The sequence below is a fragment of the Agelaius phoeniceus genome, chromosome 9, assembly GCF_051311805.1.
Source record: "Agelaius phoeniceus isolate bAgePho1 chromosome 9, bAgePho1.hap1, whole genome shotgun sequence".
Classification (NCBI taxonomy): domain Eukaryota; kingdom Metazoa; phylum Chordata; class Aves; order Passeriformes; family Icteridae; genus Agelaius; species Agelaius phoeniceus.
In genome coordinates, this window is record NC_135273.1 from 32,595,798 (window position 1) to 32,622,369 (window position 26,572).

At 53.8% G+C, this 26,572-nt stretch overlaps 1 protein-coding gene across 1 annotated transcript; it reads right to left on the reverse strand.

Moving 5' to 3' along the window:
* Nucleotides 1–1,421: 1,421 nt before the first annotated feature.
* Nucleotides 1,422–25,415, reverse strand: PALD1 (phosphatase domain containing paladin 1). The gene is made up of 20 exons (XM_054637595.2): nt 25,270–25,415; nt 18,312–18,511; nt 18,077–18,179; nt 17,717–17,896; nt 17,472–17,636; nt 17,225–17,385; nt 17,029–17,104; nt 16,272–16,420; nt 16,090–16,186; nt 15,874–15,978; nt 13,379–13,474; nt 12,677–12,811; nt 10,381–10,497; nt 9,674–9,853; nt 9,011–9,208; nt 8,612–8,752; nt 7,919–7,990; nt 7,666–7,806; nt 3,875–4,030; nt 1,422–1,728 (listed from the first exon to the last, which is right to left on the reverse strand). Exons 2-20 carry the CDS (start codon nt 18,497–18,499, stop codon nt 1,579–1,581), a joined length of 2,610 nt encoding a protein of 869 aa, XP_054493570.2. The 5' UTR covers nt 18,500–18,511; nt 25,270–25,415; the 3' UTR covers nt 1,422–1,578.
* Between the last annotated feature and the right edge of the window lie 1,157 nt (nt 25,416–26,572).

Here is a 26,572-nt window from a genome sequence, read left to right on the forward strand (position 1 = left end):
GTTTTAACTTCTCATCTAGGAGAGGGATCTGGGTTTCTGCCTCCCCAGCCTGGGGAAAACAAGGAATAAACACAGCACGGTTGATTTTTCACATTCAAACACATTCCCATCTCCCAGGATATTTTTTTTTCCCAGGCAATTGCTGCAGCCCTGCTTTGGAAATCACTTGTTAGGATGGTGGGAAAGCAGAAAGGAGCCTTTGAGCCCCTCAGACCAGGTGATGCAAAGCTCCAGCCTTCATTACCAAGATTAAAAGAGGCTGGGATTTCCTAAGCAATTAAAAACTCTGCCTAATTAAGACAGGGCTAATAGGCAGGACTTCCAAGGGCTGCTGCTGCTGCTGCTGGGGCAGGAGAAGGATTTGCAGCAAAAGAGCCTGCAGGTAATTGCTTTGGTAAGGCAGAATGAATGGGGATGTGAGGATAGAGAGGATGTGCTCTGTTAAAAACTGAAATAAGAGGAGGGAAAAAAAGAGGGAAAATAGCATCAACACCCTCTTGAAATTACTCAGTCAACTGTCTGACTGCATCAGCAGCAAGTTATCCAAACACTGCAGCACTCAGTGAGGGGCAAAACATTCAGGCAGGTATTTCTGCCTGAAGAAAGGAAAAAAAAATGTAAAAGCGGCTCCCCAAATGTGCAGCTAAGCCAAAAAAAAGAAAGTGAGGGACCCCTTGGGACCTGGGTCTGTCACAGCCAAGGCTGAAGAAAAAGCAGCACTTTGCTATTTTAAAACCTTGTTTTTCTTTCCAGCCTCCACCTTTGAATTTCTGCCACCTCCCGGCACTGGCAGGGGATGAAAGCGGCGGCCAGGACAGACGGACAGACAGCGTGCTCCTGCTTTTGTGCTTCCCATCCTGCCCTCTCCTCCCTCCAGGAGCCTTCCCCCTGAGCCCCTCTCACCCCACTGTGAGGCCAGCAGGGCACCGGGACCCCTCATTTATATCATCTGCTATGGATTCACTTCATTTTTCACTCTTTCCTTAAAAAACAAAGGAACCCCCCTGGCCTTAATTTTGCTTTTATGCCTTTGCTGAGCAGCTCAGCCCCCTCTGCACCACCCTGGCACTCAACTTGCTGGAGGCACCCCAAAACTGGGTACCACAGCTGCCATGCCCCCAGCTAAAAAGAGTTGTGAAGAATCAACAAATATGCCCAAGCCCTAAAAATACCCAGGTTTGAAGTGACTGGGATTTCTGTGAGTCCTAAGTCTGGCTGCTGGTGTTTATGGCTCCATATATACATGGAGCTATAAAAATATAACCATATATATATATATATATATATATATTTATGTGTATATAGACATGTACATTTGTGTGTTTATACACATAAATACACCTCTGTGTGTACAAATATATAAATTTGTGTAAATGCCGCGCTGCTTCAGGGAGAAAGCGAGGAAGGATTTTTAATTTACAACATTTTTATTGTGTCCAAAAGAACCCCAGAAATCCTCCCATCCTAAGGTGAGCTTTGAGGCTCACCCCTCCCTCCCCACACCCTCAGATTTGGGGAAAACAGTCTTTTTTCTTCGCTCTCCCCCACCCCAGAGCAGGCAGCAGGGGCCCCTTTGTGCTACACGAAGTCACCGCGGAAGGGCCGGGCCGTGGCCCCCTGTGCCTGCCAGCGGCCCCGCAGCGTGCACAGGGCTTTGCCCTCCAGGCTCTCCAGCTCCGGGAATCCCAGCTGGTTCAGCACCTCGTAGACCCCAGCCACTGCTGCCACCTGGAAACAGAGGGACAAGGGACATTGGATCCCCCTCCCACCCCGGGGATGCTTCCACCACCTCCGGGGTGAAGATCCCCCCCCAATCCTGGTAGCATCCCCTTCACCTCCCCCAGCCCTTTTCCAGCCCCAGTTTATCCATTTTCTAAGCCTCTTCCTTGCTGCTGGGGTCAGCCATCACAGGGTTTGTTGGCTTTGGCACCCTCCTGCCAAAAAGCTACAATGGTGCCTTGTTTTTGCTAAAAACGCCGGGATTATGCAGCGGGAAGGGGCGCCCCGGGGGTCAAAGGCTCCTTGTATCCACAGGTTGGGTGTTTTTCCCTCCCCTCCAGCAGACAGGGGGAGTGGGGAGAGGGGGGATGGAAACCCCACACACAGGAGATGTGGCATTAAAAGGGGCAGCACCTTTTGGGGCTGCACTCAAAAGAGATGCAGCGCCTAAAGAAAGATGCTCCAGCAAAAGCAGGGACAGAGGGCAGATGTAAATCCATGTTCTGGAAATGCAGCCCCAAAGGGTGCTGCTTTAAAAAATACAGCCCCAAAAGGTGCTGCTTTAAAAGGTGCAGCATTAAAGGTGCAGCTCCAAAAAGCGCGGCACTAAAGGATGCAGCCTCAAAAGATGCTGCTTTAAAAAATACAGCATTAAAGGTGCAGCACTAAAGGATGCAGACTTTACCAAAAGGGGCAGCATGAAAGGATGCAGCCCCAAAAAGTTCAGCAATGAAGGTGCAACCCCAAAAAGTTCAGCATTAAAGGTGCAGCCCCAAAAGATGTAGCACTAAAGGATGCAGCCCCAAAAGGAGCTGCTTTTAAAAATACAGCCCCAAAAGGTGCAGCCCCAAAAGGTGCTGCTTTAAAAAACTACAGCATTAAAGGTGCAGCCCCAAAAGATGCTGCTTTAAAAGCAGCAGCAGCCCCAATAGGTGCAGCACTAAAGGCTGCAGCCCCAAAAAAGCGCCGCATTAAAAACTGCTGCACTCAACCTCGGGCCTCCCGCATCCAGCCAACAGCAAACATCCCAAATCCCCACAAAAGCTGCTCCAGCCCCAGCGGCGGCCGCCGGGCAATGCAAACACCGGCATAGCCGGGATGCCAGGGCGGGACGGCCCCGCTCCGGCCCCAGCTCCGCCCTTCCATCGGCCGGCGGATCAAAGATGCCAATAGGAATTAGCAGCGCCGGCCGGGAATGGGGGAGAAAAACTCTCTGCACCGTAATAGAAGTAAGAGATGGAAATGACAAAATAAATTGTAAAAAACCCTGAAATTATAGGGTACATCGACAGAAGTAATACAATAATAGGGCAAAAATTAAGAGTGAAAATAGTAAGATACAGTCGTGCGATGATAAAATTTAAATAAATACAAATAATTAAAATGTAACAATATTAATAGGAATAAGAGGAAGACTAGGAATAATAATAATAATAATAATAATAATAATAGCATTACTAAAATTGCCATGTCCCCATCTTCCCCTTCTCCCCCCCGACTCTCCTTTCATGCAGAAGAACCCCCCAGCCACCAGCACACACCCCTATGCACCCCACAGCACTTGTACCACCTCCACAGTCCCTTTTCCATGGAAATTTGCAGCCCTCCCCCCAACATTCCCATTCAAATCAATGAATCCTAAATAAATCTGGCACCTACATCCCCCCCAAGAAGGAAATAAGGGTAATTTAGGGTCTCTCACCCAGCCTGCCCCCATTCCATAAGGATCATTTAGGGTCTCTCACTCACCCCCATTCAATTTTCCCAGCTGGTTCCCAATCCCCTTGGATATCCAATGCCACCATCCCATACTCTCATGCCCTGTGCCACCTGTCCTGGCCAGGCAGGTTTGGCTGGTGGCCCCCCCAGCCCCAGATGCTGCAATCTCACCAAAACCCCTGAGAAACTCAAACCAGGGGAAAAGAGCAGGTTTGGGGTGGGAGAGCTCCTCTTCCATGTGGTGGGATGCCAGTGGCCAGTGCCAGTGGGATCTCCAGTGGCTTTCCATGAGAGCCACCAAGCCAGGGAGCAAAGGGACACAGACGATGCCCCAACAAGCCCAGAAATCAGGTGTAAGCTAAGGATGGGTGCCTGCTTCCCAGTGAATTCCTGTATTCCCACATAAACACCAGGTGGCAGCCTGGGAGAGCCTCACCTCACGCATCCAGAGGCTGAAGGGTCTCTGCCAGGAGTCCTTTTTCTCCAGGTGCAGGTAGGTGTTGAAGAGGATGAGGAAGATGTAGCGCTCCAGGTACTGCAGGCTCCTCAGCTGCAGCGTCCGCGCCTCCCGCTCATCCTTGCTCGACTTGCCCTGGGAGGAACAACAGCCTGGCTGAGGCACCTGTGGCACCCCCAGGGGAGCTCCTGCACCCCAGCCTCAGCCACAGCCCTGGCAGAAGCCTGGGAAGGGCACAGGAAGAGGGAGGAACACTTTGGGGACAAAAATGAGCGCATCCGTCCAGCCCGCTCCTGCTGGGGCTTGGCACTCCAGGCTCGCATTTCCCTGTGGTTTCCAGTGGGTAACAACATTCCCAGAGCTCAAAAATAGGTGAGGAGGGCTAAACGTGGGGGGCAGGAGCAGGAATAGGCAGCCAAGGGAGAACTGTACCCCAAATCATGAGTTTTTGGACTGTAAAGCACTTCCCCAGGGAAAAACATCTCCCTGCAAGGCACTCCCACCTGGATTCAGCCTTTGTTTCCAGAGGAAGGGGAAGGGAGAGAAAAGAGAAGCAAAAAGAGGAGAAGAGAGAGAAGAGAGAGAAGAGAGAGAAGAGAGAGAAGAGAGAGAAGAGAGAGAAGAGAGAGAAGAGAGAGAAGAGAGAGAAGAGAGAGAAGAGAGAGAAGAGAGAGAAGAGAGAGAAGAGAGAGAAGAGAGAGAAGAGAGAGAAGAGAGAGAAGAGTTGATGGCGATCACATCTCCCAGTATTATTTTATATATATAAATTATAAACATCTCTTTTTATGTGTTTTATATATACTACAGTCTTCATGCATTCATTATGTATATTTATTGCTTTATTTGATATTGTATGTTATTATACAGTAATTTTTATTAGTAGTATTATTGCCATTATTTTAAGCCCTGTATGCTGCCCTTGCTAGGAATTAATAAATACTAATAAATCAGAGCCCTGATCCCACAGGCCACCCCAAAAAGCAGCAATTCCTCACTCCAGCTCTGCCCTTGGGAAAAGGTGTCTCCTCCACCTCTCTGTGCCAGTATTTGTAGAAAGCAAATCCTGTAATCCTGTTATTTATCCTGGTACTGTATTACCCTATTTATTTTTCATTCTATTATCCTATTATTTACCATGTTGTTATCTTATCCTACTTATTTTTATCCTATTATTTATTGTTTTATTCTGTTATGCTATTTATTTTTCTTCTGTTACTTATCATTTTATTCTATTATCCTATTTAATTTTCTTCTATTATCCAATTTTCTTCTGTTACCCTATTACTTCTCATTTTATTCTCTATCATCCTATTTAATTTTCTTCTATTACTCTATTACTTCTCATTTTATTCTATTATCTTATTTATTTTTCTTCTATTATCTTATTATTTACCATCTTATTATCCTATAATTTATTTTTTTATACCATTATTTATATTTTCCTGCATTTTTCCTATTTTTTCCTCTCAGTTAGGGGTGGGGAGAGGTCAGAACAAACCAAACCAAGAACACCTTTCCCTTCCCTTCTTGTTTGCCCTAAGCCTGAAAAGCATCTCCCAGCAGGCTCCCAAAACCCCAACAATTTCCATCATTCTCTTCTCCAAGCTGCCCATCACTGATGAAAAAAACCAAACAAACAAACAAACAAAAAAATTAAAATGAAAGCATTTGCTCAGGGCCAAGCCAAATCTAATAGGATGGATGGAGCAGCCAAGAGGCTCTTCCCTGAGCAGAGGGAGTGGATGAAGCCTTCCTTATCTTGCCTTCCCACCAGGATGCCAGCCTGGAAATGGGATACAGCCCAGCATCACCCCTGTGCCAGGCCTGACAGCCAAGCAGGTGAAACTCCCCACATGGCCACATGCCCATAGAAAAGGAGGGAAAGCCAAAATTAAATTAAAGTACTTATCCTGAATGAAGATAAATTAATAAAAAATAAATGTGACTATAAATAATTTATAACCGCTACATCTGCAAATAGTTGGGTCTCCAGAGGTTTTCTCTCCCAGCTCCCCAAAAAATGCAGAGGATCTCAGGAAGCTGCAGATGTTCCTGGGTGATTGAACACTTTGGTTTTTCTTCCCTCCATCGATGGTTGGCAGCCATTAATTGAAAACACAGATCTGTGGCAGCTGGAGCCAGAGCTGCAGTGAGGAATTCCCTGTGGGATGTGGCACAAACCACCCCAGGAATAACACCAGGCCCTGGGCTCTGCCCTTCCAAGGCTCTGTGACACAGCTGCACAGGTTTGAAACATCCCAAATCTGGGTAAAATAATCCTTTTTGCTTCTTCATCATCCCCACAGAGTGAAACAGGGCTGTGGAGCGCAGGCTTGGCTGGCCATGGATGAGTCCATTCCCTTTCCCAAAGCTGAATCTCCTTCCCAAACTCTGAGGAGCCAGAGGAGCCTCTGGGGCTGGGAGTGGAGCAGGACAGAGCAGCCCTGCCCTCTACAGGCTGTGCCTGGTGGGATGGGATAATGGGATGATGGGATGATGGGATAATGGGATAATGGAATGCTGCAGGAGAGGAACGTGGGATGCAGGACAGCAAGGGACAGCACAGGATCCAAGGGTGACCGTGACCACAAGAGCCCTGGTGTCACCATGATATTTTCTGAAAAATCCCTTCGCCAGGATCTTCTCCTGGGAAGCTGAGAGGCCTCAGAAAAGAATGGAAACCATAATTATCTGATTGTTTGGGAATGTGGTCTAGAAATCATTTACCAACAGCTGCATCTTTGATTGGTTCCATGTGAATTGTTTTTAATTAATGACCAATCACCATCAGCTGTGTCCCACTCTGAGTAGTCAGTCACGAGCTTTCATTATCATTCTTTTCTAACCTTCAAATATATCCTTTCTCTTTCTTTAGTATAGTTTTAGTATATCATTTCTTTTAACATAATATCATAAAATAATAAATCAGCCTTCTGAGAACATGGGAGTCAGATTCTCATCTCTCACCTCGTCCTGGGGACCCTCACAACACCATGCCCTGGCACCTCTCTGGTGACACTCCAGAGACCTGCAGCCTGAGCAATGTTCCAGATTGCAAGGCAAGATGTGTTCTATTACCATCTGTATGGCAGCTGTCTTTTGTCAAGTGGGCAGCTTTCCTTATCTCTTCCACAATCACTGGGAGGGGACATCTGCTGATATTGGGCCACTGAATGTCACTGCATGGCTGATAAGAACTACAGCATCCCGTTGGCAGATGTGAGCCCAGAGGGAGGAGCCAAGCATTTCTACCTGGATATAATCTGGAGGTTCTGGAATGCCAGCACGGCTTCTCCACTGGATTTCCCAGAGGAACAGCAGCTGCCTCTTCCCCTGGATCTTCAGAGGAAGAGACTGCACCTTTCTCCAGGATCCCTGCTCCAGCAGAACCAGCCCTGACACTGCAGGAGGGCTGCAGCCACAATTCCAATGGGACTGCTGCCCACACCCTGACCCACAGGGTGTCAGGCTGGGGTCTGACTCTGTCAGTGTTGTTTTGATTTACTGCACTGTTTATTTTATCCTTTTATTTTCTTCCCTATTAAAGAACTGTTATTTCCTGTTCCCTTATTTTTGCCTGAGAGCCCCTGAATTTCAAATTCATAGCAATTCGGAGGGGTGGGGAGGGTTCACATTCTCCATTTCAGGGGAGGCTCCTGCCTTCCTTAGCAGACTCCTGGCTTTCCAAACCCAGAGACCCCAGCTTTGTCAGGGCTGGTCCCAGAGCCCTGCAGCCCCTGGAGCTGCCCAGTGCCTGGGGAGGGGCTCACCTGGCGGAAGGTGCAGATGATGATCTCCCGCAGGTGGTAGTGCATGGGGGTCATGGTCTCGCTGACCGTGTCCAGCGCCATGTCCACCTCCTTCTTCATCCGGTGACCGTCGGGCAGGAGCTGGACCACCTTCATCACCACCTGGAGCACGGGCAGGAGCTTCACCAGGAGCCTCCCTGCCTTGTCCCACTGCCCCCACCTCCAAACAAGCAGCTGTGGCTTGAGGGAGCAGAGGGAGAGCACCAGGACTCACCTCGAACTCCCCCTTGGTGTACTTGGCATCGGGCACGCTCACGATTTCCTCCTCGCTCATCTCAGGGATGCCCTGGGGCGGCCAGAGGGGAATGGGTCATTATGGGCTGCACAAAAATGCAGAGCCTGTGCCCAGCCCAGCAGGACCCCCAGCATCCCTCGCCTTGCCTCCGCCAGGCACAGAACGTGAATATTTTACCCCTGCCCAAGAAGGGAGCCACATGTCTGGATAGACAGAGGACTGTTCCAGGCACTGGCTCAGGGTGCCCAGAGAAGTTGTGGCTGCCCCTGGATTCTTGTGAGTGTCCAGGGCCAGGCTGGACAGGGTTTGGAGCCACCTGGGATAGTGGAAGTGTCCCTGGCCACAGTAAAGGAGTGAACAGGATGAGCTTTAAGATTCCTTCTGACCCAAACCATTCCACAATTCCATGCTCTCCCCTGCCCTTAACCCTTCATCCTGGGGAGGGAGCTCTCAGGAAGAGGGTAAAGGCTCACCAGGGATTCACCCAGGCTTCTGGAGCTCGCTGGGAGTTAGGCACAGCAAATGACAACACACAGACAGGCGTCCACCCCACAGTCCACCCCGACCCTGCCCATGCTCCTTCCAACCCTCTGGCTGTGACACAGCTGCCACGGGCTCTCCAGAGCTTCCCCAGGAACCCCAGCAGGGGTTGTTGCAGCCCCCTGCACTCACGTTGAAGTGCCACAGGGTGAGGACAGCGATGACCATGGCCGTGGTGGTCCTGCCCCGGCCACTGGAGCAGTTGAACACGAAGGCTGCCCGCGAGTCCTCGGCCAGGGCGCTCTTCATGGCCTCCAGCAGCCGGTCAAAGTCCTGCCAGGAGGAACCAGTGGGTTTTCAGGGATGCAGGGCTTCCTCACCTTGGGGTCCCCTTTGTCCTACAGCCTCCAGGTTGAACTCCCTGCTTCCTCACTGCCAGAGCCATCCTTGCCCACCTGAAGGCACTCAGCCTCTGCATGCAGCACCTCCTGGAGATCCCCCCTGCCCTGGCAAGCACTGAGCACCCAAGGGACATTCCTGCACAGCATCAGGGCTGGGATGGAGGCAGCAGCACCCTCCCTCCCTGGGTACCTGCTCCTTGGGAGCACAGAAGTCAGGGATGGGGATGCGGCGGTAGGTGAGTCCCTGGCAGGAATTCTTCTGCTGGCTGAATATCTCCTGCGTGGTCAGGCAGCTCTTGAACATCTTCATCTGCTTCTCTGACTCCAGGTACACCTCCAGCCACTTCTGGCACTTCAGCAGGTCCCCCTTCAGGGCAGCCTCCAGTTTCTGCAGAGGATGGAGAAACCCTCGCTGTAACACCCGCCCCTTCTGATTTTTAATTAGGATTTTAATCAATGTTTTTAGATGCAGGTGAACACCCCAAACCCCACACCAGGTCCTGGCCACCAGTTCTGCCCAGGTCCTTCTCTGGAGCCCCAGGAGCATCATTTCTCACCACACCACTCCTCCATGCAGCCACGCTGCTGCTGGCAGCCAAGCTCCCCCACTGCCTGTCTCCCCTGGAAATCCAGCTGGGAACATCCGCTCCCCTTTCCCCAGATGCCTTTTACCCTTGCTCTCAAGGCATGCTATAAATTCTTCCAGGGTAGATCTCTCTCTGCTTTGCTCCCTTGCTCCCAAAGGAAAACAAACCCAGCAGCTCCAGAGGGTGAGGAACTATGAAAGCCTGCGGAAATCACTCATGAGGATTCCTGGGAACCTCCACAGCCCCCAGCACCTCCCAGAGCTCACCTCCAGCTGCTGGGGCGAGGCAGCAGGCACGGGGATCAGCTCCTCCAGGAGCCCAGGCTCCCGCAGGGTGTAGATCTGCTCGTTCCCCTCCAGGACCGCTTCCTCCCGCAGGTTGATCCAGAGGATGCGCGAGTGCTTCCTCTTGGCATCCGTCAGGTACCGCAGGACGCTGCCCAGGCTCTGGGGGAAGGGTGGGCAAGGGTGATGGGAGGGCTGGGAGCCAACAGGGGGGTCCCTGCCTGTCACATTCACATTTTCTGGAAAAATCCCTTCCCCCAGGATTTTTCTCCTGGGAAGCTGAGAAGCCTCAGAGAAAAAGGAAAACAATTCTTATCTCATTTGCTTCTCCTGTGTTGTGCTCACATGTGGAATGTGTTTGGAGATTGTTTACCCACAGGTGATTGTTCCATTGGATTCTGCTGTGAGTTGTTTTGACTCACACTCACACTTTGCCAATCAGTGCCAAGCTGTGTTGGGACTCTGGAGAGAGTCACGAGTTTTCATTTATCTTTTTAGCATTCTGTAAGTATCCTTCTATCCTTTCTGTACTCTTTAGTAGAGTTTAGTATAGCATTCTTTAATATAATACAGTATCATAAAATAATAAATTAGCCTTCTGAGAACATGGAATCACATTCATCATTCCTTCCTTCATCAGGGAACCCCACAAATCCAATGCCTGCCCCACGTGGGATGGTGTCCCTCACCTTGGAGCTGGGCTGTGCTGTGCCATAGATGGGCATCTTGGGCACCCTTCGGAAGTTGGCCACGCTCATCTCCTTGGCAGTGCTCAGCACATCCGGGCAGAAGCGCTCATCCGCCACCTGGAACAGAGCAATGCCCAGGCAAGGGATGCCCCTTCCCACCCTCAGCTCTGAGCACACCCCAACCCAAAGACCCTGCTCAGGACAAGCCCCCAGACCTTTCCAACAGCATCATCCAGGGCTCAAAGCTGCGTTTCCAAGGTGGGACAGGCTCTTCTTGCAGCACAAAGCACCAACAGCCCCGGCCTGCTCCACCCCACCACAGAGATATCCAGGGCTCAAAGCTGCATTTCCAAGGTGGGACAGGCTCTTCTTGCAGCACAAGGCATCAACAGCCCCGGCCTCCTCTACCCCACCACGGAGCTGCTGCCCAGGCTCACGTCACAGGATGCTCCAGACACATCCACGTGCACAGGGATCTCTGGCCACACATTCATCCTCAGGTGGCTCAGGCTGGAAGGGACTTTAAAACCATCTAGTTCCATCCCTGCTGGGGGTGCCAGTGGGAGCTGAAGGACCCAAGAGCCCACGACATCTGCCCTACAACAGGGAACCCCTCTGTGAATGCAGCAGAGGGAGAGGGTGGGGGACAAAGAGAACCCCTCACCCCATGTTCATGTGCCAACAGAAGGAGTTTATTCTCAAGCCTTTCTTTATAAAGGACATTTGAAAAACCAGGTCTGGATAGATCAAAGGTCTGATCTTTTACTCTCCCCAAATCCTGGACCAGTGACCTGCTGGCAGCTTAGGAAGGAATGTAATTGGCTGAAGTTCCTGACAGTCAGCCCAGGGGCTAGTTTATGGAGCTGGCTGAGTAGAATTAATTTGCCCAGTACAAGCCACCTGGTATTGTGATATAATGTGGAAACATCTCCTCCTTTTTTCCTTTTATTAAAATTGCAACCTGCTCTCTATCATCCATCTGCAAGGGTGTTGCAGTAAAGCGGAAAAATTGTAAGAAAAAGGCCTCAAAAATCAGGCCTGCTCTGGCTGGCCTGTCATTTCTTCTAAGACAAGCTTTGCAAGCTCCCATGTGAAAGCAATCCTGGTGTGAGCAGTTCCTTAGCATAACAATCTATTCCTGGGTGAAAGACAGCCAGCACTTGTATAAACTCTTTTTACAACGTTAGATAGAAAAATTAAAATTACTTCTCACAAACAACTTTTCCTGCATGTACACACTGGGGGTTTGAGTTACCAATCAATGCAGGGTGACAACTTGTTAATAACCAATAAAGTAACTGGCAAGAAAGCTACTGACCCATTGGAGTCACACACGAGGTCTGTAAAACCGTATAAAAAGGAGTTATGTGACTGAAGAAGGGGCTTTTTCCCCCCTGAAGAAAATGGAGTCTGCATGATTTATTCCCATACAAGGGCCCTTTGCAAACTGGCTGACAGAAGCCAGCACAGGTTTAACCTGCATGAGACCACGTAGCACTGGAGCTGCAGCCCTCACCTCTAGGAGTTAGGTGAGAACTTTGGCCAGCTCATCACATGCTTAATGTGGTTTTAAAGGGGTTCTCCCAGCCCTTCACACCTCTGTGAGGGCCAGCACCCCCGGGAGGTGCTGCTCCCACTTGTGCAGTGCCCACTTGTCAGAACTCAGGACATCCCTCTGGCTGTCCTGGATGGCTCCAGCCCCTGCCAGGGGGCTCAGAGACCCTGGCACAGAGCCCAAGGCACCTGTGACTTTGATTATGACCCATGGAGCAAATGACCAGCTTTGTATGAAGGATTACAAGTCAAGAGAGTTTAGGTAGAATAATAGTTAGTTTGTCACAGGGTGAAAAATAGATTTTTGGGGTTTTTAAAATGGGGGCTTGGGGTCCCCAGATGGAGGAATTTGGGCGTGCCCTGTCCTTATTCTTTCTTCTTCTTAGCCTGCATCTTCTGGGTGATGTTGGCACTTTTGGATTGGTTTAGAGTAGAAGCTCACTGTCTAACATAGGTGAGAAGTTCACTGTCTAACATGGGTATTGGGAAGTTATGGTAAATAATGTACACGTAGTTTTTAGTATAAAAAGATAACACTGCCCTGAGGGTGGCCAGAGCACCTCAACCCGACCTGCCAGACAGACCTGCGGCGGGTCGGAGAAAGAAAGTTATAAATAACAAAAAAATAAACAACCTTGAGAATGAGAACAGAAGAATCCTGACTCCTCCTTCGACTGCTGGGAAAAGAGACTTGTACATATCTCGGGGTCACTGTGAGCACAGAAGCCCCGGGAGCACTCACCAGCACTCGGGCGCCCTTGGTGAGGAGCTCGGCGGTGACGGTGAGCTCGGCGCGGTTCATGTCGGCCTGCAGCCGGTACAGCTCCGGGCGCCGGCACATCCACCTGCTGAAGCTGAGGGCAAAGCCCAGGGGGTACTGCCGGCGGGGGAGGCACCATCAGCCTGGGCTCTGACCCCGCTGCCCCACCCGGAGAACCCGCAGGGAAAACTCCAAGGGGATGGAGCAGCTGGTTTGGGGGATCCCCGGGGTGCCCCCTAAGCTGTGTGTGCCCTGGTAGCAGAGGCAGGGAAAGAGACCCCACGGGGCTTCTGAAGGTGCTGATTAGATGAGGGTTTATTGGGGGTCCCACCCCTGGGAGCAGCATGGTTCCAGAGGGAGAAGGAAGGGAAGGGGAGAGAGAGGGAGAGCCTGGGGAGAAAAGCGCCGAGAGCGCGCCTGGCCTCCCTCACACAGCTTAACAGGGAGATTCAAGGTGGGTGCAGAATAAGTCTTGGGCCAGTGGGATTACAGATCCATGATCCTTCAGGGGAGGATCACAGGCTTGGAATAAACCCTACATTTTCATTTTGGAGGGGTGAGACAGAGCGTGCCATTTAAATAAAATGTAACACCACAGGGGGAAGCCCCCACCCTCCCACCGCACAAAGGAGACAAATAAAACAGAGGGCAAGGAAGGTTCTGGGTTGTGCTGGAGGTTTTTACCTGCTCGTGAAGGTAGTAGTTGAAGGCAATCAAGTAGAAATAGCGTTCGAGGCTCTGCAGAGTCCTCTGGAGGAAATACTCTTTGGTGCTGCTCCCCTGGAAGCAAAGGACAGGGAATCTGTGATGCTCAGTGCTGACCAGCCCTGCAGCCCCCAGCAGACCAGGAGGCTGGAAAAAAGCCCTACAGACACTTTGGATGAATTGGTTTTATTTATTTTTTTTTAATAAAACGTTTCCAGTTTCCCATATTAAATGATGCTCAAAGGCATAAATTCACATTTCAGCTCAAAACAAAAGCTTCCCCTTAGCACAAGGACACACCTGGAGCAGTTCCAACCAGTCCATGCTGTCACAGTGACACACTGTCCAGCTGGGACATTCAAACCCAAGGGAATGGGTCTGGAAAATGCAGGCTCCTGCCCCCATTCCAGCCATCTCCATGACCTTTGGATGAAATGCTCAGGCAGTGGCATCCCTGAGCCAGCCACACACCCTGCAATACCCTTAATTTCCAAGTGTCTCCCTTTTCCATGTCCAGAAGCATCCTGATACCTATGTTTCCAGCAAGCTCTCTTCTCCTCCTCTTCATCATCACCTACACAACCCTTCAGAATATGCTGAATATGTCAGCATATTCTCCACCACAGCTATCCCCTCCCAGGGAGGAAACTCAAACCCTCGGGATTTTCCATAATTCAGAAACCTCAGCAGGGGGGGTTGGGGGTTTGTACCTCTGAGCACCCCATCCAACAAATGAACCTGGCACCAGGTAAGGAACACCCAGCATGGCATCCACAAGCATCCCCAGAGAGCCTGTGGAACCCTCTTCCCAGGCCAGGATGGAAAACCCTCCAAGATGGGGCTGCGTCCGCGCTCAGCTCGGCGAGCGGGGTTTGCTCATCCCTGACACTCCGTGGCTGACTCATGAATATTTACTTGTTCTCCACAAGAGAAATCCGGCCTGCAGTCATTTATCAAGAGGAAAGGCAGTGGGATTTGCTCTGGAAACTCAAAACAAAGCCTGTGGGGATGGAGCCGCGCCAGGTTTGCCGGCAGCACCGACAGCACAGCGGTGCTGCTGCTGCTGCTTCCCAAGCACTTGGATTCCTGCAAAAAAATCCACCCCAGTGCTCCCACCCAAGGCAAACCTCCTAACATTCCCCTTGAACACCCTGGGGGTGGAAAAGGGAATGATCCACTCATGTTTCAGCCGTGAAAAGCCAGGTATTGTGGGAGTCTGGCTGCTCAGCATCCCACACCAGGGTTCACCTGCACCTCCATCACTTGAGGGGTTAAATCTCCATTTCTGCCCCCCAAACCCAGGCAGAAACCCACAGACATCATTCCTCCATGCCCAGAAAAGCCCTTTTTCCCCCCAAACCAACCAGCTCACCCAGCACCACTCCAACACAAAGAAGTCCAGGCTGGTTTTCCGAGGACTGAGCATTATCCCCTCTCCCCTCCTCACCCTCCATGTGCCCCCAGCACATTTTCCTGGCCCCTTGCCACTGTTTAAACCTGCTCTTGCTCCACAAAGACTTCAAATAAACACTCCTTGAGGCTTATTTACGGCAGTCCCCCAGCCATTTGTTGTCCAGGAGTCCAGGATGACACAGAGCAGCTTTCCCCAGCAGGGGAAGGCTTCAAGGCAATGGGAAAATCCCCTGTCCCATGCCCAACCTTCCCCTGCTGTACAAGAGAACCTGCCAGCACAAAATCCACCCTAAAAGGGAACAGGGGAGTATAAAATTTGGGATTTGCCACTAGGGACCAAAAAAGTGACAGTGAGTGCCTTCTTTTCCTGTTGCTTAATCATTTTCATGGGGTTTTTTTTGCCACGGGGCACCTGGTTTGAAATTGCTCTTTACAACCAGCTCCAGCACTTCCACCCCATGTTCAACATTTAAATGGGAAAATTAATCTCCAAAGAAACTGGGATCAGGGCAGCACCTCCACCTGAGCATTCAATCTCCTTCCATCACCTGGTGAGGAGCCCCCTGGTTGGGCAGGGAAGACCCCAGCTTTCCAGCATGGAAAGCCAGCCTGATGGCTCTTCAAAACAGCAGGAAAAAACATAAATCCACAACTAGAAAAGCCTGACCTTGGGTGACTACATTTGCAATGATCCCTCCCAGCTCCCAAGGACTTTTACCATCCAGGCTGATATCGATTTTCCAATTTTAGAGCTGATGAAATCAGGGCACAGGATATTATTTGCCCCCAAGGTCATCTACCAGAAGCACTAGCAAAGATCAAACCAGACTGTTTTCCCCCAGTCCCAGCCTGCTCCATTTTATGGCTTTTAAAACAACTGGGCGGGGGAAAAAAAGAGAAAGAGACACTCCACAACCTTCCAGGTTTCCTATCTCTGGGAAATCTCCAGCTCACAGGAAGCTTTGGGTTTCCAGAATTTACATTCTTCTCATCCCAGCGCAAAAACAGCTCAAAAAATTTCCCAGTCCCGATGGCTCCCATCCGAGCACTCCTCTGATTACCTGGATCTGATAATCCTCCCCAATCCCTTCCAGCTTCTTCTTGTTCTCATAGATGGCTTCCTTCATGTCGTGCATCTCCGAGCAGGAGGCGATGGCACCGTCCACCTCGGGAGGAGCAAGAGGGAAATTGCTCCATAAGCCTCGGATCTAGGGGGGGAAACTCCATCCCTCCCTCCTAGCCACAGCCTGCTGGAGGGTTCACCAGCACCCCCTTACCTCTTCCACTATCTGCTGGCCTTTGGGGACCATCTCCATGAAGGTCTGGATGACCCGGAGCCTGTCCCTAGGAGATGTCTTGGGCAAGGGGGGGAAGCTGCAGTGGGAGAAGGAGGAAATTGAACCAGCCCCAGGGGGAATGGGCATGGCCCCAGTCCCACCCTGGGGGCTGCTCTGCTTACTCAGGCTTCTGGGCAGCTCCTCGGTGGTGGTGGAGGACCAGGGTGCCCATGGCCATGGCCAGGTTGGTCCTGCCCACGCCGGTCTGGCAGCCGAAGAGCAGCGCGGGCGGGGGCCGGCCGGGGTCCCGCAGCAGCAGGCTGGGGCTCTCCTAGGAGGGAGGGACACAGGGATGGAGGGATGGATGGAGACCCCAGCAGCCTCCAGGAGAGCCAGGTCTGCCCCATCAGGGGCTGGGATGGAGGCCATGCCCAGGCATGGAGGGGTGGGCAGCATCTCCCTTTTGCTCAGGGGATGGGGTGGAAGGAGAACAGGACAATGGGTGGCCCACCCACTGCATTCCCCTGCCCAGTGCCCTCTCCATCCACCCCACTGGAGATGCTCCCACCACTCATCCCCAGCCCCACTGAGATTTCATCTTCCAGAATGTTAAAGGAAAAAAAAAAGCAGCTCTGACATGGAAAACCTTTGCACCAAAGGCAGATCATTCCTGCCAAAGCCACTTAGGGAAGAGCTGCCTGGAGGAGGCCAGGGATGGTAATTTCTAGCCAGGGGTAGGGATGAACTGCTGGACAACATGGACTTCTCCAGGAGGATCCTACAGCAAGGGCAGTGGGACCTGCAGGCACAGGCATCCTCTAACAGGCAAAGTTAAGGAAAACCAGAAGATGCTCTCAGGCAGTCGTGGTCTCCACACAGCACAGGAGCAAACCCCACCCCAAGGAGGCCCCACGGGCCAGGTGCTTTCCCTCTGCTCACCCTGAGGCAGCGGATGAAAACATCAAACTGCTCCTCCAGAGGGGCTCCCTCGGCGGGCAGGGGCAGCCGGTGGTACCTGCCGGGATGGGGACAGCCCTCGTGAGGATGGCACCACGGAGGGGCTCCATCCCCACCACCACGGGGGATTTGCAGCTTGAGGGGTGCCAGGAGGAAGAGGAGGAGGAGGGAAAAGGACCTGTAGGAGGGCTGGAGGAAGACAGGCCTGCGATAGACCTCGTCGGTGACCTGGATGTCCTCGTCGCAGTGCACGCGCACGGCGTGGGGCTCGTCGCGCAGCCGCTCGATGTCATTGTACACGTAGTACACGCTCTCGCTCAGCTGCGCGAAGTCACGGATCTACAGGGGACAGGAAAAGCCCCGCCACAATCCCTCCTCTGGCCTCTGAACCCCTGGGATGTGCACCCATTCCCGCCCCAGCTCACCTCCTTGCGGATGGCCAGCTCCAGGCTCTCGGCCCGCGCGCCGCGCTGCAGGCGCTGCAGGTTCTCGTGGAGGTTCTCCTTGCCCCGGGGCGTGTAGGACACAAAGTCCCCCTCCAGCCGCAGGAACACCACGGGCTCCTCACGGACACAGAAGAAGACACATTCCTGCAAATAGCAGGGGAGAGGCTGTCTAAAAGCTCTGCTGGCTTTTTTCCCACCCCAAGTTCCCACCCACCCCCACCAACCTTGTGGCCTTCTCTCTGCAGCTTCTGCAGCACGAGCTTGAAGCCGTTGAGGCTGGGCTGCCCCATCCCGAACACGGCGTAACCTCCCTTGGCCTGCCGGAAGTTGGGAGCGCCGCAGCTGCCAGTAGTGTTCAAAACATCTAATTTTCCATACACATCCCTGACCATGAAGTATTTCCCCTGCAAAACACCAGAAGAGAGAAGGTGGGACATCAATGAATTTGGATTTCAACACAGCTGAGCGTAAAAGTGGCTTTTTCTACGTGACCTTCAAAATGAGCCCCCCTAAAAAACTCCTGAGGTTCCCAAAGGCCAGGCTGAAGTGAGCTGGGTGATGAAATCGGTGGCAGAGATGCTCACCTGCACCAGGTAGTGCTCCAGCGTGGCCTCAGAAATGCGTCCCACTGTGTAGTTGGCCTTCAGCAGGTCATCGTGGATCTGGAACTCCTCCCTGCAGTTGTACCTTCAAGAGCCACACACACACAGGAGGGTAAAGGAAAAAAAAACAATGGCATAGGTCAAGATCGAAACCAACCCCAATATTTAGAGAAGAGGGTGGACAAACCCAGAATTCTGGAGGCTGCCGAGGACTTACGTGATGACCACGGGCGCCACTTTGTTGGTGATGATGGACTTGGCCTTGCTGTTGTGGAGCCCCAGGGTCTGGAAGGAGTGGATGCTGAGGGAGTGCTGGTCCTCCATGCTGCTGTCTCCCGGCGCCCGGCTCTCCAGGGGGGATGCCGACACCGCCTGCTGTGCCGCGCTGGCCGTCGTACCCATCATCCGTGGGCAGATCTGCCGGGACGGGGATGGAAGGGGGAGAGGCAAAACAACAAACAAGGAGGTAGGGGAAGAAAGAAAAGGGAGGAGGAATTTATTTTTCAGCCGCTCCTGATTCAGGATGGGAAAATCCCAGGCAGGCACAGGGCAACCCCCTGCTGACAGCCGGCCAGGGAGGGAAGCTAAGCCAGCCCTTTCCCTCCTGCTCCCACAAAAGGCTTTCTTCCTGCCTGCCATGCAGCTTGCTCCATCGGGGAGGTGAAAGTAGGGCTGAGGAGGAAGGGGGGGAATAAAGGGAGAAATGCTGGATCCGGTCCCTGAAATCTGCCGAGTCAGCACATGGCACTGCACAGAGCCTCGTCCCCTGCTTTCCCAGCACCCACAAACCACTCCCCACATGGAAAACTCTGGAACAGAGAGCACATGTTACTGGGTGTTTGGTGTGTGCCAGCCTGGAAGCTGCCTGTGCAGCAGCAGCCGGTTATCCCCATGCCAGGGGAGCACCCAGGGCAGGCAGGGACCCCAAAAACAGCCCCCAGCTCCATCCCCAGGGAGCTCATCCCTGCACAAGGATGGAATGGAAAGGGCCAGGCCTGGCGGCGGCCAGGAGCATCCCGCCACACTCCAGCGGGCTGGGACAATGAGCCGACTGTCTGCGCCAGCCAGGGCCGGATCCCGGCTTCCCAACAAAGCCAGGGATGGCAAAGGGCTAGCCTGGAAAAGACAAGGACTCTGCCCACTCCTAACGAGACAGTCCCCAGTGAAACCTCCTTTGTGTGCGTGGGAATAACCCTGGCAGCACCCGAGAGGGGACGGTACCTGCTCCGAGGCGATGCTCAGCGCTGGGAACACAGGGAATGGCTTTAACCCAGCCCTGCAAACCCCTCTGCAGCTGCTCCTCCTGCCTCACAGGCAGCCCAGGATCAACCCCTTACTGCAATCCCTGCGAATGTGATGCCCCCAGCAGCTGCAAATGCTTCAAGTGGGGGGAAAAGCCTGCGGAAAATGTGCTATTTCTAGACCGCTGTGCCCAGGCACACATTTTCCCCTCCTCCCCATCTTCCTTCCCTGCTCCACAGAAAACTTGTTGCTCTACTGTGAATTTTCTGCACCATTAGGCAGCCTGGTTTCTTTTACACACAAGAGCGGGGGGGGGGAAAACAAAAACAGCTGTTTCAGGCCAGTGCTGTTTCTCCAAAGTCATCTTGAGTGTTTCTTTCATGGCAACACTGTGAGGGCAAAAATAAGGGGAAAAAAAAAAACAGGGAGGTTTCGAGTGTTTCAGAGCAAGTGCTTGAGGCTTTGGAGAGCTCAGGCAGCAAGCAGGAATGGGGCACCCAGCCAGGATGTTTTTTTTTCCCCTAATCTTGCTCAGAATGGGTTCATCTTTTCAACAGTGGGGTGGATGGATCCCTCTGGGTTTGCTCAGCCATCCCCATGCTGCAGGATGGAGATTCCACCCCCCAGTTCCAAAGCAGGCAGCTCCTGTATGTCTTTTGTCTTTCTCCCCTCCCCACAGACACCCACTTTCACCCTAAAACCCCCAGGGATATTTTCTTTTCCCAACAAATCACTCCAAGAAATAAGAGGCATAAAAGACGCCGGGCAGATCTGGAAATTGCCCTTCAAACCACAAAATGAACAGAGAGAGGAAATCACATCTCAGCTTCTTCCCTTACTCCCTGCTTAGGCTGGGCAGGCAAAACCAAGCAAGAAAAGTACCAAAATTACCCAAAATGGGTGCTGAGGGAAGCCAAGGGAACTGCTCTAAAAAGCCACGGGAAGAGGGAAGTTCTGTGGTGTTATCCAAATGGGAGCAGCTATTTACTGGTATTGCTGCATCTGATGGGAGCAGGAGGATTTACACCCCCCCAGTGCCCACTCTGCAAGCTGAGCCACAAACTAGGATGGGTAGGGAAGCAAAACCCTACCCCAGGAAAACAGATAAAATGATCTTGGCTGAAACTTTACCAAATATTGCTGGTGGCTGCAATGGGAAGAGATGCAATGAAGCCACCATCACAGGCCAGCCAAGGGAAGCAGGAGCCCAGGGCCAAGCCTGGCTGGGACCAGCCCACCAAAGGGCTCTGGATTAGCCCAAATATCATTGTTTTCAATATCACTGTTTTCCCCATCACTGGCCACAGCTGGCAAACCCCATGAGATGTTCCTGCACTGGAACAGGATGCCCAGAGAAGATGTCAATGCCTCTCAAAGTGCTCAAGGCTGGATGGAGCTTGGAGCAACCTGGTCTAGTGGAAGGTGTCTCTGCTCATGGCAGGGGGTGGAACGAGATGATCTCTAAGATCCACCCCAAACCATTGTGGGATTCTGTGATTCCAGGTTAGGAGGCTAGGAAGCAAGCCACGTGGATTTTACAATGTCATCAGCCATCAGGTGGCATGGGTTGGTTTTGAGTATCCCTTCCCTTTCACCACACTGTATTTGGGGGTTTCCTTCCTAGGAGAGAGAGGACACAGAGACAACATCCCCCTGCACAGCATCCTGGCCTCCTGCCTGCACCTTGCCCTTCTCTTTTGGGGACATATCCCAGAAATACTCCCTCAGCCAGCAGCTCATCCCTTCACAGACCCCAAAGCCAAGCCTAAGATCAGTCATGGCCAAGGCTCCTGAACAAAGAGCCCATTTTCTCCCCAGCTGCCAAAAGAGCCAACACCCTGCACGAGGGCATCCCACCAAACAAACCAGCAGTGTTCCTCTCCAGGTGTTTTCCCTAAATTCAAAGCGCTGCCGATTAATTATTCTTGCTGCCTAACGAGAAAGCAGAGCCTCCGGGTGGGCAGGGCAGAAGTGCTTCCCTTCCCCTCCAGACCCTGTTTCAAAACACCCAGCTCTGCCAAGCCTGGACAGGGAATACCAGAGGAGGCACCAGGAGCATCCCAAGAATTCCACTCGAGCATGCCAAGGCATCCTGTGCGTGCAGTGCCGCAGCCTCTCCCACAGAGGCCACCACGCTGTAACAGCGCCCTGCCCTCCATCTTCCCACCTCTCCCATCCTCCACGCACCCCAGGGGTTATTCCCACACCCGGGGACCTGGAGAGGACTCAAAGCTGGAGCAAACAATGGACTAAATATAGTGGGAGGTGGTCAGGCTGCAGCTGCAGGATGCATCTGCCCCGGCCACCGCGCCGAGGAGGAAGCGTGCACTTGCCTGGCCGCCTCATTGTCAGCAGGAAATAAATCAAATAAATCTCCTCCCGTGCATCCTCAGGATATTTTATAGCTTTTAAAGCTCCTCTAAATGAAAAGCAAAGCCCTTTGGGAAGAAGCAGCATCCTCCTAATGAATCCATCCTTCCTCGGCGTGGGGCAGCCCCTGTGGCTTTTCAGCATGGAGTCGGCGTGGATGCATCCTCAAGGGACCCAGGGGCACCCCTGGAGCACTGCTGAGCCAAGCAGGGAGGCAGGAAACACCTCAGGCCAGCAGGAAGCTCTGGTCCAGCCAGAGGGGCATCACTGGAGCCTGGAGGAAGCAGAGCTGGAGCTGAGCCCCCCGCCCCGGCGTGCTCTTTAACCCCCTTCTTCAAAAAAAAACCAGCAAAAATGAAATCCCACACAAACAGCTTCTGTGGGACAGCCTGGAGATATCCCAGAGCCAAGGCTGCATGGGAACCAGGCTCCTGTTGTTCCAGGTGATGCCGGAAGGAAGCGGCTTGGCTTCTTAAAAGCACATAATAAAACAAAAAATAAAGGTGAGAAATAACACATTAAGCTGCGGATGATTTGGAATGTGTTGTCCTGTGAGGGTAAAATAAGGCAAAGAACCAAAATGCCTCAAATCAACCTAAAAGTGCTTTGCCACGGGTAGGAAAAGGCCCTGGAAAGGCAACTTTGCAGCAGAGAGCTCTGCTTTTACAAGCCTTGACTGATTTCTTAACATCTTTAAAGGAGCAAAAGCGACTGCCCTCCATCCTCACGAGCTCCTTGGAGAGCCGGTGGCGATGGCCAAAAATATAACGAAATAAGCAGCATTTCCTAGAAAGTCCAGAGGTATTTCCCAGTCAGGCTGGGAAAGCAGGGACTGGGGCAGCCAATCCCCCCACCAGCATCTGCTGAGCACCACAGGAAAGCATCAGTGGGATGCCTGTCCCCAAATCCAAGCAGGAGCATCCAGAATAACGAGGATCAGGCATTTCACAGCCCCTCCCCAACGTGCTCCTGGTTTTTGGCAGAAAACCGAGTGCCACATCCCCATCCTCCATGTGACCAACTTGCCTTTAGTCACTTCACTTTAAACACCCTGCCCTGAAGCCAGGGAAAGTTGTTGGACACAGGGAATGGAGGAGAAAAAAGTCTCCCTAAAAATGGGGATGCCAATGTGCTCCCCACCATGAGGAGGATGCTAGTGTCCATTGGGAATGGTATCCAGGCTGCAGCCCCTCTTCACAAACCTGGTTTGCATTATTAATCAGCATAATTAGCCTGCCTTGCTAAGCACAGCCTGGGAGGAATTACATTCCTGGAAGTGTTGGACAGGGCTTGGAGCAGCCTGGTCTGGTGGAAGGTGTCCCTGCCCATGGCAGGGGGTGGGATGGGATGCCCTTTAAGGTCCCTTCCAAACCACTCAGTGGCTCCAGGGTTTTGCAGAGAGCCCACCTGTAACTGCTGCCTCACACCCCACAACTGTTAAGGCCCGCTGGCAACCTCCATCTGTCCCTAGGGTGCTCCTTTTTGGGCAGGCAGGAGATGCTGGGGCTGCCTGCTGGTGAGGTGAGGGGTTTCATCAAGGAGCAGCAATGGAAAGAGGAACAAAGCCCTGACTCGGAAGCACCAGCGCTGCCACTTGCGCCGTCAGCTCGCTGCCAGTGGTTTCAAGGTCTGCCTGAAGGGTTTCCTTTCAGTAGCACAAAGCAAAAACACAACAAAAAGCCGTAAAACATGAAGATAAAGGCTGGGGGGCATCTCCAAAGAGACCAGCGACCTGTGGGCAAAGCTTTTGTCCAGCGCCAAACATTCCCAGCCTGCCAGGAAGCTCCACAGCCCCACACCCAAACCAGACCTGCCAAGCTCTTCCCCGCCGGAGCTTCTGTGGTGTGACCCCGCTCTGGCTGCCAGGGGGGAGCAGGGTGTCCCCGAGGGTGGGGAGCCCAGCCTGTCCCCCCCAGCACAACCCTGGGATGGCCAGCGCCAGGCGGAGCCGGCCTTTGGGAAGGCCAGGGCTGTGATTTTGTGCTATTCATAGCTAACCACGGCTCCCCTCCCAACGGGGGGAAGGCAGCCGGAGCAAAGGGACGGCTCCTTTTACACGGGGCTGCTTTTCCACGCCGACCACACCTTTGCCAGGACAAGCAGCACCTTATGCGCGCCAGCAGCGTGGTTTGGGTTTGGGTTTGGGTTTGGGATGCAGCAGGACTCGGAGCTCGCAGATCTCCTCTCCCTTGCCCCGCTCTCTTAATAAATAAAGCAAAAATCAAGCAAATCCCAGGGGTGTTTTGCTCACAGCAGAGACCTGCCCGTTATTTTTAGGCTCCGTGCAAAGACATAATCACTTCCTGCCTTCCAGGAAGGAAATGTCCCACCACCGCTGCCTGGCTGCCTCCTCCTCAGGCAGTGCCTGCCTGCTCCCAGCCCAGCCACCCCAAAACCCGCTGTTTTCTCCCATCCAGGGCAGAAAAACAAGCTCGGGGTGTGAGGGGTGCCACGGCTGCGGGAAGACGAGGGGGTGCTGGCTCCCCCAGCACTGAGAGGATGCACCGGGCAAAGGGCAGGGAAGCAGGTCCGGAAAAGTCCGGCAGCCATCGGAAACGCAGCCTGGATGGGCTTTCTGGAAGTTTTCAGCCCCGAGGAGCTGGGCAGGAGCTCAGCGGGTGTGGGCAGCCTTGCTCCCGGGACATTCCCTCCGGTGACTCGGTGCCGCAGGGGCCGGGAGCCCACCGGGCTCGGCGCCATCCATCCCCCACGTGCCAGCGGGAAGGAAGCCCATCCCATCCCATCCCATCCCAGCCTTCCCGCTCCCCAAACCCTCAGCCACATCTGCTCCTCTTCCTCCTCCATCTTCATCCCGCACCTCCCCGCTCCCAGAGCCCGCTCCCCGGGCGGCTTTGGGGAGTGCAAATGAGGCACAGCCAAGAGATGCAAATCCCAAAACTCGCTCTGGAGCGGCGGCAGGCACAGCCGGCACCGGCCGACAGCCGTGCTGGGCTCCCAGCCGTGCTGGGCTGGCTTCCAGGCCAAAAGAGGTAGAGAAAAAGCCCCTTTTAAATAGGGAACGCAACTCAAAGGCAGGAGAGGTGGGAGGATGCCATCCGCGGGGCGCACGCTGGGCCTCAGCACTAGCGATCCACCGGTTTTCCAGAGGTTTGAAGCCCACCCTTGGCTCCGGATGAACCCTTCTGGCCACGGCTGGGGCACCTCCTGGCCACGCCGTGGGCTCTGTGCTCCAGGGGCAGAACAAACCTTCCCCCATTGTCCCGCCCGCCTTGGCTTGGGGGCACCCCTCGCCCAGGAAGCCCCCCGGGTGCCCATCACAAACCCCCCGGAGGGTGGGGGCACCCTCGAGGGCTGCTCCCGCCCCCTCCATCCCCTTCCCACCGCGCCGGGCCGGGAAACGAGCCCCAGCACCCCGGGGAGGGCATGAGAGGGGCAGCCGGTCCCGGGGGGGGCGGGAGGCTGCCCGGCACCGGGATGGGGCGCGGAGCGGGGCAGGATGCCCGGAGCCGGGGCTGGAGCGGGGGAACACCCAGTGCCGGGGCTCGGGGGGAGAATGCCCGGCTGGGCTCGCGGGATGCCCGCTCCGGGCGGGGATACGGTACCTGGGGGGCTCCGGGCTCAGCTGCCGCGCCGGGCCGGCCGCGCCGTCGGGCGCCCCATGGGGGCGGCGGGAGCGGTGGCGGGAGCGCAGCCCCGCGGCCGCGCCGACCGCCGGCGCCTCGGCGGGGGAGGGACCGGGGCGGGCACCGGGACGGGGCCGAGGGGCGTCCGGGACCGCCCCCGCCTCGGGAACACGCCCCCTGCCCCGCCCCCTGCCCCGCCGGGACGCGGCTCCGGCACCGCGGGAACGCCCGGCACGCAGCACCCCCAAACACAGCACCCCCTGTCCCCTTAGGGACCCCTGACACACAGTCCTCATCATCTCGGGGACACCCGGCATGCCAAACACACCCAAACACAGCCACTGTCCCCTTAGGGACCCCTGACACACAGTCCTCATCATCTCGGGGACACCCGGCATGCCAAACACACCCAAACACAGCTATTGTCACCTTAGGGACCCCTGACACACAGTCCTCATCATCTCGGGGACACCCGGCACGCCAAACACAGCTATTGTCACCTTAGGGACCCCTGACACATAGTCCCATCGTCTCGGGGACACCCGGCATGCCAAACACACCCAAACACAGCTATTGTCACCTTAGGGACCCCGACACACAGTCCCATCATCTCGGGGACACCCGGCATGCAGCACCCCCCAGACAGAGCCACTGTCCCCTTAGGGACCCCTGACACACAGTCCCCATCATCTCGGGGACACCCAGCACGCCAAACACACCCAAACACAGCCACTGTTCCCTAGGGACCCCTGACACGCAGCCCCATTGTCTCAGGGACACTCAGCACGCCAAACACACCCAAACTCAGCCACTGTCCCCTAGGGACCCCTGACACGCAGCCCCATTGTCTCAGGGACACCCAGCACGCTGATCCTTCCCTTATCTCCTGGTGACAAACCAGAGAGGGGTTGGGGACAGAGAGGGACTGTCAGACGCCACCACCCCAGCCAGGTTTGCAGTTTTGGGAGCATCAAGGCACTGCTGGCACCTCTCAAAGCCAAAAGGTGCTTTTGCTTCCCAGACATGGGAGACGGGGATGTGAGTGATGGAAGCCGAATATCCCATCCAACCCTGCCCTCTGGCTGTTCAGAACCATTCCTCCTTGTCCTGGCACTCCATGCCCGTGTCTAAAATCCTTCTCCAGCTCTCTTGGAGCCCCTCTAGGCACTGAAAGGGGCTCTAAGGTCTCCCTGGAGCTTTCTCTTCTCCAGATGAACATGCCCTGCTCTCCCAGCCTGGCTCCATAGGAAGCATCAGGGCGCTCCCAGGTCTCAGGGCCATC

Coding starts and splice junctions, on each gene's coding strand:
- PALD1 (XM_054637595.2), bottom strand. CDS start 18,499: ATGATGGGTACGACGGCCAGCGCGGCACAGCAGGCGGTGTCGGCATCC. Junction 18,180..18,311: donor GTGGCGCCCGTGGTCATCAC/GTAAGTCCTCGG, acceptor TGGCTCTTGAAG/GTACAACTGCAGGGAGGAGT. Junction 9,854..10,380: donor CAGCACAGCCCAGCTCCAAG/GTGAGGGACACC, acceptor CCCTTCCCCCAG/AGCCTGGGCAGCGTCCTGCG.